This window comes from Apteryx rowi, unplaced genomic scaffold (assembly GCF_003343035.1).
Source record: "Apteryx rowi isolate R43461 unplaced genomic scaffold, aptRow1 scaffold_151, whole genome shotgun sequence".
NCBI classification, from domain to species: Eukaryota; Metazoa; Chordata; class Aves; order Apterygiformes; family Apterygidae; genus Apteryx; species Apteryx rowi.
The window spans coordinates 1,760,404-1,778,121 of NW_020447764.1; the positions used below are offsets into that span (position 1 = coordinate 1,760,404).

At 42.0% G+C, this 17,718-nt stretch overlaps 1 protein-coding gene across 1 annotated transcript in view; it reads left to right on the forward strand.

Moving 5' to 3' along the window:
- RELN (reelin) overlaps window positions 1–17,718 on the forward strand; it is a 277,854-nt gene that overhangs the window by 243,046 nt on the left and 17,090 nt on the right. Inside the window, exons 47-57 of the mRNA XM_026059038.1 lie at window positions 4,650–4,790; window positions 6,148–6,325; window positions 7,530–7,723; window positions 8,870–9,126; window positions 9,883–10,037; window positions 11,041–11,255; window positions 11,928–12,105; window positions 13,501–13,676; window positions 15,555–15,661; window positions 16,073–16,315; window positions 16,836–17,011. Of these exons, the coding sequence (XP_025914823.1) occupies window positions 4,650–4,790; window positions 6,148–6,325; window positions 7,530–7,723; window positions 8,870–9,126; window positions 9,883–10,037; window positions 11,041–11,255; window positions 11,928–12,105; window positions 13,501–13,676; window positions 15,555–15,661; window positions 16,073–16,315; window positions 16,836–17,011 (2,020 nt within the window). The remainder of the gene's footprint in view (window positions 1–4,649; window positions 4,791–6,147; window positions 6,326–7,529; window positions 7,724–8,869; window positions 9,127–9,882; window positions 10,038–11,040; window positions 11,256–11,927; window positions 12,106–13,500; window positions 13,677–15,554; window positions 15,662–16,072; window positions 16,316–16,835; window positions 17,012–17,718) is intronic.

Sequence of the window (17,718 nt, forward strand, 5' to 3'; positions counted from 1 at the left end):
CTGCATGGAATAAACACATTGATTTCCTTGGATATCCTGATCACACACCCCCATTTACAGTCCTGTGCTGTGCAGCTCTGTTGGCTGCTGTGCGTTAGAGGGGCCCTTGCTTTAACTCTTCCTCATCCTCCAGGGCATCTTTTGTCTCAGGAGGTGCTAAATTTCAATAACCTGAACATGCTGGAATGCACAGTGGATATTTTGGTGAGCCTCTACATGGATAAAAGAGGTCAAGAGATGTCTTGTGTCCCATGGTTCACTTACAAGGCAAGGAGAGCCTTCTCTATTGTGCCCTGAATCTCCTGGGAGGGACAGGGCCAGGGAGAACTTTTTAAAGAACCGAATGTTATTGTCACCCTCATGAAATTCTGGTCGTTTTGGTGGCTGTTGGCTAATTCTATTGTTTGAATCCTCACCTGCATCCTGTACTTGCTGTTGTTGGCTATGGACTAGTGTTTTAAAAGTAATTTTTTTAGACTTCTTGTTTTTCAGTACATTCCTTATATCCTTTGTGTCTGTCTCGACTTTCATGCTCACGTCATTGTTTTTATACAAGCTCCATTTTCACCTCCTCTTCCTTTTTGTACATTCTTTTGTTTTGGGAAAGGAAACATTGCAGAGGTTGCTGGGAGGTTGCGTTTTGTGCAGTGAAAGAAGCTGTTCGGCACTGACAATGCTAGTGGTAGCACTAGCATACCTTTCACTACGATGCCCTGAAAACTGCCTGAAATTTTGTCCAAAAAGATCCATATAGTGATAGCTGGTAATTCAGAATTCCAGTCCGTGTCGTTCTTGATGTGCCTGTTTTGCAGTGATAGCAACATGCCTGTCCCCTGTGTAGTCTGTTACTTTTGCTCATGTAAAACCTTTAATAACACCATGCACTTGCTTGCCTGCGAAGATGCAACAGTGTCATGCACAAGCAGCTTCTCAGGCAGGGATTACAGCCCACATTTACTATGTCCATGCTAGATCAGTCTTTGTCCTTGAGGGCAAGTGGCACAACACATCTTGCATCCATATGAGTAAACACTCTTCCTCCCCAGGACAAGGTGGCCTCATGCAAACTCCCTCCTGGAAAGAGCTGCTGCTTTGCACTGCCCTTAGCGCATGCTGAAGCATTGTCCGGGACGGTGCTGGCTGCCTCAGGCCAAAGCAGCACTGGGACACATGTGAACAGCTAACCCAACAGAGTCAGCAGTCATGCACCAGAGCCTATGTTCCTCTCCCTGCTTCCTTTACTATACTGGCACAGGAGAGGATCTGAGATCCCTGCTGTCCCAACAACACCACCAGCGGTGCCCATGCTCACCTGGGTGAGTGTGGTAAGTCTTAAGGATGTGACTACCTTAGCTTTCAGTGTGAATCAGGAGCATGCTTTGGCATCAAATCTCCCAGCTGTCCCCGCTTACGCCTAGGTTCACGTCAGGAGGTGGTCTTGGAGAACAGAGATTCCTTTGGGATGGAACAAAACTGGAAGAGGCCCTCCAACCACAAATGGGCGTTCAGCCCACAGGACTGGTCTATAGCTAGTCCAAACCTGGATGTCAGGCCCTCAGCACCATCTGCTTCACTCCACAGCTTTGCTCCTCTTGCCTAGCCCCATTCAGCGTAGGCTGAACTAGCTGCAGGCACAAGAGTAATGACAGTGCAGCTATATCCTATGTCTCTTTGATAAGAATGTTACAAAAGCTGCAAACTAATGCACATGAAAGTTTGGAAACACTGACCTTTGCTTTTTAGAAATTGTACTGAGAGTGCTGATGCAGTTGCCCTAAGTTTGGGAACTAGTAGTGGAAGAGTTCATGTACTATTCCTAATTGTCTTTGGCATCTAGACTGTTTCCCTTTCTTCACTGCAGCGCTTTATGTCAGGTAATAGTACTTTTTTAGGACTTGTCAGCATTGATCTCTTCTTCTCTGGTTATTCTTTTGTACTGCTTCGCCATGTATTGTCTGCAAAATCCATTACCCCAACAGTCCTTGTATAACATCTGTAAATTTGTTCTCAGGAAGGGCTTTCTGGGCTGAAAAGGATAAATCAAGACTGGGATTGGCATTCCAAGCCAATTAAATTTGGACCTGAAAGGAACCTACAGCCTGAGATTAATTCAGTTTTATAAATAACTGTGCTTTTAAGACTGAATTTTTTGACTGGTCTATGTCAAAGGTAGAAGTCTGATGCAGTAACTGAGGCAAAAATTGCTCTGCCATCCCATCCAATAACTACATTTCTCAGCCCAAGTCATCACATATCCCAAAGGTATTAAGATAGGGCTTGCATGACAGAGTTATTACAATATTAGCTCATAAGCAAGGGAGAAGATAAGCTTTAGAATAAGGAGTAGTGCTGCTAATAGGCACTTTAGTCTACATACAATATAATTTTTATGCTGTTTTACTACTTCAAGCTGTGTAATAGAAGGTATATGTTTCTGCCTCTTTGTACCTGTGTATTTTAGGGACATTTATGCTACCTAGTCAATTATTTTGCCTGGTGCACAGCACCCATACTTACCCAGCTTTTTAGGACTTGTGTACCCCAGAGTGCTATATAAGTCATGGCCTGTAGAAGGCAATGAACAGTTAAGTTATATGTTAGTCTCAGAGCTGATTTGGAAATGCAGATCCAAATACAAAGCTTCTCCCAGGAGCATCAGCTCCATAAATTGTCAGTGGAGTGCCAAACCTAAAGTCACCAGTGTGCAATATAGGTGCTTGTTCTTCAACCTCAAGGACTTCCTCACAATTTACATATTTCTTTAAAAATGCTATTTGGTGAGCTACTAGACAGCACAGCAGTAAGTTTCTCTTTGGATGAACTTGTTATCCATTCAGTTCACATAGAATGTTTACTAAGAAACAATTCACAGGATAAGATTGACCTTACCATAAAAGTTCCATTTTTATACTGAATAAATTTGGGGGGGTTTGCTGTTAATTTGTTTCGGGGTTTAAAATAATCATGATTTCTTTTTGAGTTTCAAAATAAACTGTCTATGCAAAGTTCGATGCTGCCATCTAGTGCTGTATAACAAAACATGGACTAGCTTGAATTTTAAATGGTATTCTTGAAAAGCTACAGAAATTCATCCACTTTCAGCTATCCAGATGTAGATGTTTACTGCTGAGTGAGCTGAATAGCTATTTGGAGTCCACTGACTATTTTGGCTAGATTTCCATTGTCTGTTTTGGGAGCTGAGATATTTAATTCACACAGATAACCACATCAGAGCAAGGTGTTTGAATAAGGAGTTAAATTACACCTTTAATCAAAAAAAGAAAACAGTTTACTGCAAAGAATCAGGATCACACCATAGACCATTTCTTAACATTTCCAGCCAAGCTCTGAGTGGAGGGGAGGGAGGAAACTGCAAAGCCAGAGTCACACATCGACCGGTCCTGCAAGCGCTGCACAGGGTGCTCTCGCCTGATCTCGGTAATTTAGAAATGGCAGCATCTTGCCTAGGAAGCAGCCCACTCTGTAGAGCGACACTACGTAAGAGTAGTGAGAAGACTTCATAGAAAAAGAGTCGAGTCAAGCTAGTTCTCTGAATTGGGTGGGAGCAATAAAGCTCAGATTTGGGGTGAAACATGGAGAATTCAGGGCTGCCTCTGGTCCTGGCTTTTGTTTCAGCACACCATAGGAAGGACAGGGCCACTGAAAAGCCGGGATCCAGTTCCTAGCTAACCCTCAGGTTCGGATTTGTACCAGGACCCAGCCAGGAAGCAGTTACAGCTCTGGTCTGAGATCCCTGGTTTCCTCTTTAGCCACGCGACCTTCTTCTTCCCACCCTCTTCTTCACCACACCAAACACTACTGACTTGCTTTGCTCTCAGAGGGGATCCCTTTCCCACGTCCGACACTCTCAGCGTACCGCCGAGCCCCCGCGCTTTGTCCTGCAATGTGTCTGCATGAACTGCTTCCCGCTTTCTGTCCCGTCACCCTTCAAGGCTAAGAGAAGTGCAACATGAACATCTGGCTGTCTACAGACATATCCTTCCTTAAACCTCCCTCCGCTGTGCTAGAGACGGCAGCTTGACCACAGTTAGGCAACCAGAGTGCTGTGGGGACCACTCTTTATTATTTATTGACCACTATCAGCTCAGAATGTCATTTTTCATGCTCTTTTTCATTCTGTGCTTCTGTCATCTACCTTGTTATCCTAAGACTGTAAGTTGTCATGGAGAGGACCTTCCTTTACATTAGAAATTTCAGGAAGCCACTCCTCCATCTATGCTTATGCTGGTCAAACCACGTAAACCTGTTTGGCTTTGCTGTGGCTGGACAGGAGGCCTGTATTAACTATCGCAGACACAAGCACATTCCCGCGGCAGCACCGAGGGCCGCAATGGCAGACAGGCCGGGCCCTGGATCCCTGCCGAGCTGGGAGGACTCCGTGCACAGCCAGCTGCAGGATCACCTGCCCGCGCCTGCTGCTCACAAAATATGGACCCTGGCACTCCAGGAACCCTCTTCTTGGCTTTTCAGGGACCTTGTGGGCATCACGAATCAGCCCTGGGTTGTACTGTTGCCAGATAAATCTTCCAGGAGCAGTTTAGCCCCAAGACTGAAATTTTCTTTCAGTCAAAAGTAAAGATTAGCTTAGCTAGAAATATTACCTTTCTATTTTCCTTTCTCTCCCAAAGGTCTCAAGCAACTCGTTTCCGCTGGCACCAGCCTGCTCCTTTCGATAAGCAGCAAACATGGGCAATTGATAACGTCTACATCGGGGACGGATGTATAGACATGTGCAGTGGCCATGGCAAGTGCACCCAGGGCAACTGCGTGTAAGTGCAGTTTTTCCCTTTCCTACACAGCACTGTAACATTTTCTTCCTCCCCAGTTGTGAGCAAGTCTAAGGAAACTGCAGGAAAGAGATGTAATTTTTAAAAGGAAGGTGGCTTTCACTTTTAAAACTGTGCGGGGCATCGGGGCCACTTGGGGACGGAAATGCCAAGAGGAAGGGTAAGCGAGCAGGCTGGCTTGCCATGGGCTCTGCTTTTCCCCGCTGGATCGCTACCCCTTCGCACACTGCAGGGCTGCTGCGAGCCCGTTCCCCGGGGCAATGCCACTGCCTCCATTGCAGCATGGCTCCCTTCACGGTGGCAGCAAGGAGGGCGTCTTCGAGGCTGCACGTGGTGCTAGGGACGTACAGCCCTGGAGCCCCCCAGGAGAAGTCAACCCTGGCTCCTGGAGTGGGTTTCACTCCATGCCAGCACCGCGTCCTGGCACGGGGTGCAGAGCAGCTGGGCTGCCGATGGGACACGTCTGCCAAGAGGAAGGATGGACGCCAACTCTGCCCAGGGCTGGTGCTGGCTCCATGGGTGGCCTGATGCCTCTGCTCCACAGTGGCATTTGCCTGTAGATAGAGACTGGCTCTGTCTTCAAACTTTCAGTGTCACAGCAAACATGGAGTCCTGCAGAGCTAAACAAACAGCTACCAGCTCTTCCCAAATTTTTGTCTCTGGCAACAGAGAAGTATCTTCCAGATGAATGTATTGCTTTTTCCAGCCACCAATGTCAAGAGAAATGGGAGAACAGTTGTATAATTGTACTGCAACTATGTTAGAAATATATTCCATGGCAGAGTAGGCTATTACTATGTTGTCTGCTGTCCTTAAATCACTGAAGCACCCAGGGATAATCTCCCTGATGGAGTCTGCATAGCAGCAGAACACATTTCCATGCTTCTATCCAATCTTTGAGACATTATAAGAAGGTTTTTCAGTGAAAAAAATAAATGGAGACTGTAAAAAGAAACAACAGGAAAATATCCATCCACTTAAATTTGACAGAAACTTATAAAAAATGTAGCACTAGTAGGACTTTCTTAGGCTCGGCACATTCTCTTAATCTATCAAAGTACAATGTATTTTACTGATAACACTCTGTGTTAGATGTGTACTCTGTATTATCAGCTTGAATGAAAAGCACATACATAATACTAGCCTTCCTGATATTATTTTTGTTCAACAACTTCAAAAAGTGACAGAAGTTTGAAACCTCCATATGCCAAGTGCACACACTTGTCGGATGGAGACAGCCTCTAGACTTGCACCCTAATGTGGAATAACAGGGCACTGATGAAATTGCTGTATAGAGTCATTTCCAGCTGAATTCACTTTGCATTTTTTTCCTCCAAAGGTGTGATGAGCACTGGGGTGGGATTTACTGTGATGAGCCAGAGACATCCCTTCCGACCCAGCTGAAAGATAACTTCAACCGATCGCCATCTAACCAGAACTGGCTGACAGTGAACGGCGGGAAGCTGAGCACGGTCTGCGGAGCAGTGGCCTCCGGGATGGCTCTTCATTTTAGCGGGGTTAGTGTGCAGCACTGAGGCTGTCTTGTGCCTTTCCGTAGTGTAAATGGGAAGGATTAAAAAATTGGAATAAACAGGAACATAATACAAAAATAAACAATCTGATATCCGTTGCCTGGTTGGAGGTCAAAGTCTGACAGGTCCTACAGATTAGTGCCAGCCAGAAACACTCAGGAAAGTAGAGAGCCATGTTCCTGGCTACACTGCCTCCCGGAAAATGATCAATAGTGTGCAGAGCACAGTCCAAGTACACAGACATTCAGTCCCACGCACTAAGTATTAGGCTCTTCATAGTACTTATAGTTTCCACAGAGCACTGGAGTTTGGTGCAGCTTCTAATCGAGTCACAGAGGTATTTTAATAACTATATATTTCCATGTGTATATCTTGTACTTACTCTTAGAAAATAAGTCCGTGTGTAGCTTCGTCCTTCAGATATTCCATGGCTGGCTTTTTTCAGAGTACCCTGGAGTAAAATTTCATGTTTCACCTACATACACAGGTACATAACCCAGACTGTTGCTAAGTTACTGTTTGCTTGTAGGTAACCTAGGTATTATACAAAAGGACAAAATAGTATTTTAGAAACATGTGAACTTCATGGTCTTAGCTTTCTTTCCTGTCTATTTATAATCAGGTTCAAACAGATACATGTTTTCTAAAATAAACTAACAGAAGTATTAGCTTTCTACCTCCTTCCAAGAGGACTAAGTAAGCATCACTAACTAGTAGACTAAGTAGGGTGTGTAAAGTATATATGGGATTTGGGAGTGTACAGATATTAAAATTGCTCTGCTATTTGATGGTTTGCATATATCAGACTTTTAGTGCACAATTAATTAGTGATTTGTTAACTCTACATTGAAAACCTTGTGTTTTAGACTGGAGGTGGGGATTTTTGTAACTCTTGCACTCAGCACAAAGGTGTACTTGATGCTGAATATATACAGTTGTAGGTATGTGCGTGTGTGTGAATACACAGCAGGTATGTTTAAGATGAAATGTAGCTGAAGCTATGTTCTCTGTGCAAGTCATTTATTGCTCTGTTATAGCTTTAGCTCTGTTGTAATTTGTAGAATTTTTTGACTATTGTTGAAGGTTTTACAATATGAAGTTGTATTAATAGTGACTGTGAAGTCTTATACTTTTCATGTTCGTAAAATTTGGCAAACACCCGCCAACATACTTTTTCATTGCTTTTAAGGGCTGCAGCCGTTTGTTAGTTACAGTGGACTTGAACCTCACTACTGCGGAATTCATCCAGTTTTATTTCATGTATGGATGTCTGATAACACCTAATAACCGGAACCAAGGAGTCCTGCTGGAGTATTCTGTGAATGGTGGAATCACCTGGAACCTCCTAATGGAAATTTTCTATGATCAGTTCAGCAAGCCTGGGTTTGTAGATATATTCTTCTGCATGTAGAAATTCCTGTGCTAAGGTCAAGTGGTCCTGAGTGTCCCATAAGAAGCTGTCTGATTTATTGCTGTTATGGTTTGGATGCACGATCTTTAAGAGTTTAGCCTGTCCAGTCCTGCAAGCATTTATGAATATCTTTAGAGCATGTACCTGAGCACCTGATGATGATATTTAGGCCTGAAATACAAGGGTAATAAGGAGTCTGTAGCAGTTAGATTTGTAAATAATTGCATATTACTGGGAAAATAAATGGATAGCTACTCTAAAGATGTCCATCCTGTTCTTTAAGGTTTAAGATTCTTTCCATTTGCAGTCTAGTTTCTTACTGACAAGAGCAGATGGTCCCTGCTTGAACTAGTTAGAAAACAGCTGGTGTAGAGAGGATAAACTGAATTTCTGCAGCTATCCATCAAGAGGTCTGCACTACACTCACACCCTGTTTTCAGACTTTTGTGAGTTCCAAACCATGCGTAAGACCTATTGCCATTGATTAATTTCACAGAGTTGTAGAGAACAGGGCTGAGAGGGAACCCCTTGTCTGGTACTTTATTCCAATACACCAAGAAATCACTGACACTTTAATCAGACAAAATATTTACGTGTACTGTCATCCACTGTTGTAATGGAAATAAGAAAATTGTATTGGAGCCTTGCCATCTGACGAATGGCTCCAGGATGAAAATAGCAATCTTAATTTTACTTTAAAATTTCACTTATTAAAAAAAAACATTGCAGCTTGCAATTCTCTGCTTCAATCTAAAACCGTTAGAAGCTGCCAGTGATACCCAGGTATCCAAGATACCAATCTGGACCTTGGATTTGGTCCCTTAAAGCACTGTTGAGCCCGTGAGGGCACTCGACCCTTTCCCCCGCCTGGCCACTGACCCTCCCCACCTCTCTCTGAGGCCTTGTGCTGGGGTGACGCTGGGGCTCATCAGGAAGGTTTTTGTTTTGGCGATCTCCCGCAGGGGAAGGTAGGCTAGAAGTCCCTCTCCCTGCTTTCTCGGCTTGCATTCACCCTAGGAGACAACAGAAGTGGACTGGTGCAAACAGCTGGCACAGAGCGTTTAGAGGCGTATTCCTCGTATGGCTTTCACATGACTTATTCCCACATTGTGCTGCAGCTTTGTGAACATTCTCCTTCCCTACGACGCCAAAACGATCGGGACCCGCTTCCGCTGGTGGCAGCCCAAGCACGACGGTCTGGATCAGAACGACTGGGCTATCGACAACGTGCTGATATCCGGCTCGGCCGATCAGAGGACTGTGATGCTCGACACCTTCAGCAGCGCCCCGCTACCGCAGCACGAGCGCTCGCCCGCCGACGCAGGGCCCACCGGGAGGATCGCCTTTGACGTGCTTATGGAAGACAAAACTACAGGTAAAGGTTTTATGTGGATCGGAATTAAACAGCAAGAAGTCAGTGCAGCGATTTCTAAATCTTCCCAAGCCCCTGAATCTTTGTCTCATTATGAAAGCTGTCAGACAATCACGACACTACAGGGCTCTTTTTTAGTTTACAAAATGCAAAAGGAAAACATGTAATGTAACTCTTTTTTTTTTAACTGAGTGAATTTACTTAGAAGATGAATTTCTCTTCAAGGAAAGAGAAAAGAATGAAAAAATGCCAAGTCATTCTAAAGCGGATTTCTTAATCTGAGGATTTGTTTTCTATTTCCTAACTTTTTAAAATATTCTTTAAGGAAGTTAAGTTACATTTTATAGCTAGATTTTGTAAAAGAGGAAGTATGTCTGCATGTTTACCAGGCTTATGTAGCAACAGTGCTGAGGTATCCTTAGGGCAGACACATAGGCAACACCCATTAGAAAGTTCTCCTATAATGTCCAGTGCAGCAAAAGCTTATGTTCTGAATAAGTCTCAGATCCTTGCTTCTTATGCATTAAAAATAATTCTGTAATCTTTATGCAAGAAAGTAGTAAGAGGTGCTTTGAGCAATAAGTGTAATAAATATATATATATGTGAAAGATGGGATTCTGACATTCTCAGGAGCAATAGTAAATAATTCTTATGTAGGCTGAGAAATTAAGTAATGAATCACCTTCAGTAGCTCCCTGACTGGGTTCCTTATCTCATGTTGTCATTGTACGTTACTGATATTCACATTTATTTTCAAGTGAATGAACACTGGTTATTCCACGATGATTGCTCAATTGAGAGATTTTGTGATTCTCCTGATGGTGTCATGATCTGTGGGAGCCACGATGGCAGAGAGGTTTATGCAGTCACCCATGACCTGACTCCTACAGGTGGCTGGATTATGCAGTTCAAGGTAAAATCTCTGTCTGCTACATAATTATTCTAAACCCCATTTTGCTCCAAGCAGTCAAGCAGATCTTTCAGGAGATAGGATGATGCATAAACCAACATGCAAGGCACTCCCAGCAGGGAAAAGTGGTATTATTAGTCCATCCTCTATTGTCTCACCTATTACATGTTGGTCAGCCCTAAAACTCCAGGCTGTTCTCGGAGACAATGTGCTCTCCTTCTTCAGCACAGCAGCTGTGTGGCCAACATGTAACAAGGAAGTTTCTTACACATATATGGTGCCTATTTTGTCACAGCTGTTTGGTAAAGGGAAAGCCGCTCAAAAGTGGCCACATGGTTACAAGACTCACTTTTTCCCATGCACAGAGGAACCAAATTTCACAAGAGTTCCCTGTGTGGTGCATGAGCTCAGGGGCAGGCTGCTCTGTGGTCATTGCTCCCACCAGCAGGCTGCAACGGAGGCTGGTGTCCTTGCACACTGCTTTTGCCGAGGGTTATGAGCTCTTAACTCAGTGTGCATTCACACCAAACCTGCAACCAAACCACCTTTCGTATGCCCATTTACCTAAACTGAAGAAATAACTAACCCACATATGGAAGCTGCAAGAGCCTTTTGCACATCTCTCCCATGAAGAAGGTCCACTGGACATAGCCGAGCTGGGCAGCCTTTATTATTCACTCTCCCCTGGAATATTCAGACCTTGGGTTGTGATGGGAGGAAAGAATAACTTTATCAGTGCAGGTCTACTAGGGTATGATGCACAGGTGACAAAACTTGGAAAATCCCAAAATATGAGGTAACTAGAGGAAATGAAATTTTGAATTCAGTGCCTGTGCTGGATCCTGGGAATATCGATGAGAGCTGCAGATGACCAGTACCATGCAAGCACTGTTACTGCCATAATTTCAAGCAAAAAACTGGAGTCAGTTTTCAAATTGCAACATTTTTTAAACTCTAATCGCCACCACAGTTAATTCCAATTTACTTATGCTCTCTTCTCTATTAGATTTCTGTTGGATGTAAAACTTCAGAAAAACTTGCACAAAATCAGGTCCATGTGCAGTATTCCACTGATTTTGGTGTTAGCTGGAGTTATTTAGTACCTCAGTGTTTACCAGCTGATCCAAAATGTTCTGGGAGTGTTTCACAGCCGTCTGTCTTCTTTCCCACGAAAGGATGGAAAAGAATAACTTACTCACTGCCTGAAAACCTTGTGGGCAAGTAAGTATGAATTAGCTACTCCTTTTGTTTTGGGTTCAACACATCTAGAAAAACAGAACAAGGTATACATTTGCCTGTTCATTTTCTTTCAAGGCGAGTGCAGACTAGCAGTGTTAACGTTCATTATGTATGCTGCATGGTCCTTTTCCATTGAACGATCGTGATTCTTGGTCTCAACAAATGGCAAAGTTATCCTGGCCTCTCTTCAGTCTGCTTCTGTACAGCATGTTCTAATCTGTTCAGACAGACGTGTTCAATTACAGAGTAGATTTACGACCTTACTGAGTGAAAAAGTTACCCTTATTGTCTGCAGTAGTCTGCACATATGCAAACCATTTGTCTTTTTCTGCAAGTGAAGATGTCTTAGTTATATTCTTTGAGTATTCTGCTTGGAAAGTATAGCCAAAAATGAAATTCACCTTCCCGAAGCCAAAATAACTTTCTTCCAGCTTCAGCAGTGTCTGGAATCCATCCATGTATTGTAGGTAGTACATGCATGTAGGAGAAGATATAGATATATCATAAAATAAATTTCAACAGAGACTGACAGATACTATTTGTAGAAGCCTGGAGAATAGCACATTCATAACTATATCATGTTTCATCTACCTTTTTTCATTTGAGCAAAGCTGTTTTATATATATCTGTTTTTCTTCGTTCCTTTATATATAGTCCTGTGAGGTTTCGGTTCTACCAGAAATACTCAGATATGCAGTGGGCCATCGATAATTTCTATCTGGGCCCTGGTTGTTTAGAAAACTGTAGAGGTCATGGAGACTGCCTGAAAGAGCAATGCATCTGTGATCCTGGGTATTCGGGTCCAAACTGCTACCTGACCCAAACACTGAAGGTAATTTTACTGCATTTTTTAATGAGTGAACTTTGCCATGTGTTTTGCTGGGAGAGAGAGAGAGAGAGAGAGAGAGAGAGAGAGAAATAGGAGACTGATCATGCTAGAAATTTAACTCTGATTCCTGTCAAAGTCTGAGGATACACAAACAGATTTTCACACCTGAACTGCCCAGCCCTCTTACCAATTTTTTAACAAACCTATCACAGCAGTTTCGGGACAGTTGCAAATGAACAAATGGGTTCTTGGATATTGCATTAAGTTCCCTGTTCATCCTTAGATTATCATTAGAAAAAAATCACCCTTGCACAGAAGATCATATTTGATAAAGATCTGTAGCAAGCTTGTCTTTATCATGAAAGCCCTTATTAGAGTAGGGAACACCAGAAAAGGCTTGAACTTCAGATGACATAAAGTTAATTCACTTAGCTATTATTAGTGTTATCATGCAACAAGAGAGTGAAATGTAGTTAGATGCTGCTAATTTAAAGTATTTAGAAAATTTAAAATATTTAGAAAAAAATATGTGAGGAACTCCAAATTATTTAAAAATGCAGGGCTTGCCATTTCGTCTTTTCTTTACCAGATGAGAACAGAATAAGTACATGCTCCACAGAAACAATAGGTTAAGCAGCATTCTCTCTTAAGAGAATATAACTATTTGACATTTCAGTTTTCATGTCATTTAACTATTAAGACCTTCTGTTTTTCATCTGAGATACTAATTACATGAATAAATATCATTATCTGTTTGCCATTTTTAATTAGTAATGTGTTCCTCACATTAAAGACATTTGGTATAAAATCCTGGCGCTATTGAAGTATAGGAGAATTTTACTATTATCTCCTTCTGGCCAGAATTCCCTTCATAGTATTGCTTTGACTGCACAGCTGGAGGTAAGTGGAAATCAGAGATATATTCTAGATGTTTTTCACTGCAAATGTTTGTGCAGACTGTTGCATAGATGCATATTCACTACAATAACCCTAAAATTTCATTGCAGTACAAGTTTTTCTGGGGAGAAAATATAGAATAGCAATATCTCCCATGCATATTAAATATGTACTGGTGTGGTGTTATAGAGTCTTAAATAACCACAGTTGTTAATTAGACCCGTTCATTTGTGCATGCAAATTCTAGTGTGCTGAATTATTTCCCAAGTATGTTAAAATCTAGCCCTAAAGTATTTTCACATTTAATATATTCATTTCAGGAGCAACTCAGACAAAAGGTATTATGTCTAATCCTTCAGTCACAATGGAAAAAAAAAATCTTTACAGTGCTCATGTGCCCTTTAAACATGTTTAGAAGGTCAGTTCCAGCTGTGATCATCAGAAGGGCTTAAGATCATAATTACTTGTGATTGTGCTTTATGTTACACATCTTCTTTACAGACTTTCCTGAAAGAGCGCTTTGACAATGAAGAAATTAAACCAGATTTATGGATGTCCTTAGAAGGTGGAAGTACCTGTACTGAGTGCGGGATTCTAGCAGAAGACACAGCCCTGTATTTTGGAGGTGCAACTGTGAGGGAGGCTGTCACTCAAGATCTGGACCTGCGGGGTGCAAAGTATGTCATGTTGCTAGAACACGCTATCTGCTCATGTTCATTTTAATAGGGAACTTTGCTGAACTCTGACAAAACAGCTTAGGGAACTCCTGAGCCACCACAAATGCAGAGTTATCTCAGGCTGACAATGATAAATTCTCCTCATTGGTACCATGAGCAGGGGATTTTTAATTCAACTCTGAGAGCTCAGTTATCATTTGTTCTTTATGTCATATCCCTTCGAGCTGCTTAGTGAGTAGAAGACAAAGAAAAGAGTTTACAGTCTCAGTACGTGATTTGTGTTCAGCATCTTAGTATGGTTTCTGAAGGGCTGGAGGCTGCATCACAGTCTGCCTTAGCTTCGTGCTGTCTTGGCAGGGGGCTAAGAAATTGGTGAGTCCTGGGGGCAGAGTGTGTCTGCCTTTGCTTATTCAGAATGGGAAAGTAACAGGCTTTAGGGATCATGTCAATAAATAAGAAAGCTAAGAAGACAAAGACACCAAAAATATTTATGTCAGAAATGCAGACTGTTTTTAGTAAAGTTGGATTATGAAAGGATTGGACTTAATCTGATACTGTGTCCAAGAGGGTTTACGTGGCACTCACAAGGAGAATGTTTGCAGCAATTCATAGGTGTCTTTCAGTGCATTTGGGTGCTTTACATGCCTTACTGAAGGACTTTATGAGGATTTTCAAGAAGTGAATGGAAAGCATCTAATACTGCAGAATGGCCAAGGAAACTTCTTTTCGCTGAAAACCAGGATTGGGAGGTGGTAGGAAGCATGGGGTTCACTGAATATTTAATAGTTCTCAGTGGCCTGGTAACACAGGGAGATATTTACACCATCAACCTTAAATCCAAAATGCACCCTCAGACAAAGCTAAGGTAAGGTAATGGTTCAGTAACACTAGCACCAACTTGCACCCAACCCAAATCCCCCCACTTGCCACTTACCTCTCCCTGGCTGTGGAGTCTATGGGGTCCCTCCAAGAGTTGTTTCAACTTGTTACTGTGACAGAAAACTACCTTTTAACAGAAAGGATAGTTCTCCTGCCAGGACAGTGAGCAGAGAGGAAGGTCCAAGAGGTTCCAGGGGTGGGCAGGAGAGGCACATTTCCCTGGTGGCAGAGGAGCCCTGTTGGCCCATTCCTCTAGCCTGTCTAGGTCCCCCTGAATGGCAGTCCTGCCCTCAAGCACATCAACACTCCTACCTTGGTGTTGTCCACACACTTGTTGGTGACAGCTATCACGTCCTCCAGGTCATTGATAAAGATATTTAACAGGATAGGTCCCAGGATAGACTCTTGAGAATCTCCACTAGTAACTCGAGGCAGAGTACAAACATTTAAGTGCAAAAATGCTGATAGCTTTCCATCAATCTGATAGTCTTCCCACCTAAACTGTAATATCCCTACTTGGAATCAAGGATACTGCAGGAGATCATGTTAAAAGTCTTGCTAGAATCAAGGTAGACAGCAAGCACTGCTCTCTCCTCATCCACATGTTTTGTCATTTCATCAGAGGAGGCAAATCTTCACATAACTTTTTGCTTGTTTTCTAACCCTTCCTTCCTTCCTTCCTTCCTTCCTTTCTTCCTTGAGTTCTAGTGGTAAAACTTATTATTTTATTTAATTCTCTCATTTCCTTGGTTGAAAGCACACTCAGAAGACTAATTACCCAAATTACCATGCTTACTCTTAAATATGCCTGCTTTGTAGGACTCATTAGGCAGTGTTTTTGGAAACCATAGCTCTACACATAGATCAGTATCACTTGCTTAAAAGCATTGGCTTTTTGAAAATATTCAGTGTATCTGCCAAAAGAAAGCAAACTTCTTGATTTGTGCATATCTTTAACATATGGTTTTTGTGAGTAACCACCAGTATGTTTACACTTAGATTTCTACAGTACTGGGGGAGAATTGGGAGTGAAAACAACATGACAACATGTCACAGACCAACCTGCAGAAAGGAGGGAGTGCTGCTAGATTATTCAGTAGATGGAGGCAAGTACCTGTTGTAGTTTCATCTAAACTACAACTTTGTGGAGTATTTAAGCACCATAAGTATCTGAGAAGTCTTCAGAGAGGATCAAAAATAATAAGATAACTTTTAATTGCAAAGGCATTTTTGTCTTTGTAAAGTTTTTCCCCATCTAAAACTTTCACCTATTGCTCAGTTTTCCCTAATCTTCCTGCTGGCTTTTATTAATCAGTGGATTCCAGTCAATTTGTTCCCTTTATATGGTTACCAGATTACTCTTGCAAGGCAGTTGCCTGCTACCCTTAGAAGTTATGATTTTTTCCTTCAGAAGACCATAGCTATTATTTTTGTTTTGCTATTGTCTTCCTTTAATCTTTTAGAAGATTCGACCACATGCTTGCTTTTATTGCTGATCCTGAATCTGTTCATTCTAGGAATATCTTGGACTTTGCTTCATGAGATGGATTACCAAAAATACATTTCAGTCAGGCACGATTACATCCTCCTCCCCGAAGATGCGCTAACCAATACAACCCGCCTACGCTGGTGGCAGCCCTTTATCATTAGCAATGGCATTGTGGTTTCTGGCCCCGACCGCGCGCAGTGGGCGCTGGACAACGTTCTGATCGGAGGAGCAGAGATCAACCCCAGCCAACTGGTAGATACATTTGATGATGGTAAGACAGGATGTGACAGCTATTCTATTGTCTGCCATTATCTTATTTAAGGTAGCCCTGTGAGCTTGCAAGACCATATCTTTTTTTTTTAACTGTGCAAATCTTTTATTCTGTAGACTAATACTGGGTTTATATGCTTTTCTTCATGCTACTAATAGGGGTTTGCAAATATATCATATATATATAGAGAGAGAGAGATGTAAGTGTTGGTGTATATATACCTATATGAGAGGTAGAAAAGATTATTTCAGTCCAACTCATTTCATTTAAATCCCTGGGTAGGAAAGTTTTATTTAACCATATTTTGAAAAATATTGTTGTGTAAACAGCTTAAATTACCTATCTGGAGCTGATTTTTTTATTAGGTCTGTTAGTAACTTATTTATTCTGTGTTGTGATAGTTAGCATAAATTTAGTGTTTAATCACTAAAGTACTGTATCTAGTGAATCTGTGGATTCATTATTAAGCCTTTATATTTACTGAGACAACACAGTAACTGTATCTCACTCATGTTAATAGAAGGCACCTCTCATGAAGAAAATTGGAGTTTTTACCCTAATGCAGTCAGGACTGCAGGGTTCTGTGGAAATCCATCATTTCATCTCTACTGGCCAAATAAGAAAAAGGACAAAACACACAACATCCTGTCCTCCAGGGAGCTCATTATACAACCAGGATACATGATGCAGTTTAAAGTAAGAAATGTTCTCTTTCTCCAAAGTAAAGTATGCAATAAAAATCATCTAATTTGTCTCCAGAAATTCTCACTGCTCCAGCTAGGATGCACAATTGGATGAGTAATTAATAATGCCTTTTTATTAGATTTTAAAGGAAATTCTGAAGTATAGGTAATAGGAATCAGAAAGATTGCGTGAATGTTAAATTTGTGTTGTTTGGGTGTGTGCTTTGGGGGTTACTGAGACAGGCTGGGAGTCTAATCCCTTTCTGCTGAAATTATTGGCAACTGGATCATCAGATACAGTGGGAATTACTTTCTGCAGTGAAAATAGCTGGCACTAGGAACCACAGCAATAGTGCAAAAAGAAACAAGGAGAGAGAGAGAGAGAGAGAGAGAGAGAATTGCACAGACGTTGGAAATGCAGACAAGATGAAGAGAATCCAGTCTGCAGTCTGGAATATGTACGTGCCATTTCCCCCTGCCTGATGAATAAGCAGAGAAGGCAAAGTAGAAGCAGGATGGAGAAGAATGGCTTAGTGAAAACACAAAAGTGTGCAGAGTAGAAGTACCTCTTCCACTTACTTGTGTCATGGAAAATGATCCAAATAATCAAAATTTCTCAGTATTTTCCTTTGTTTTAAGGTGGAATTCTGAATATGGCAGATGGCCATAACAATATCTATGCAGTTGTTGTCCAGAAATGTTCTAGGCCCTTCCCCAAAC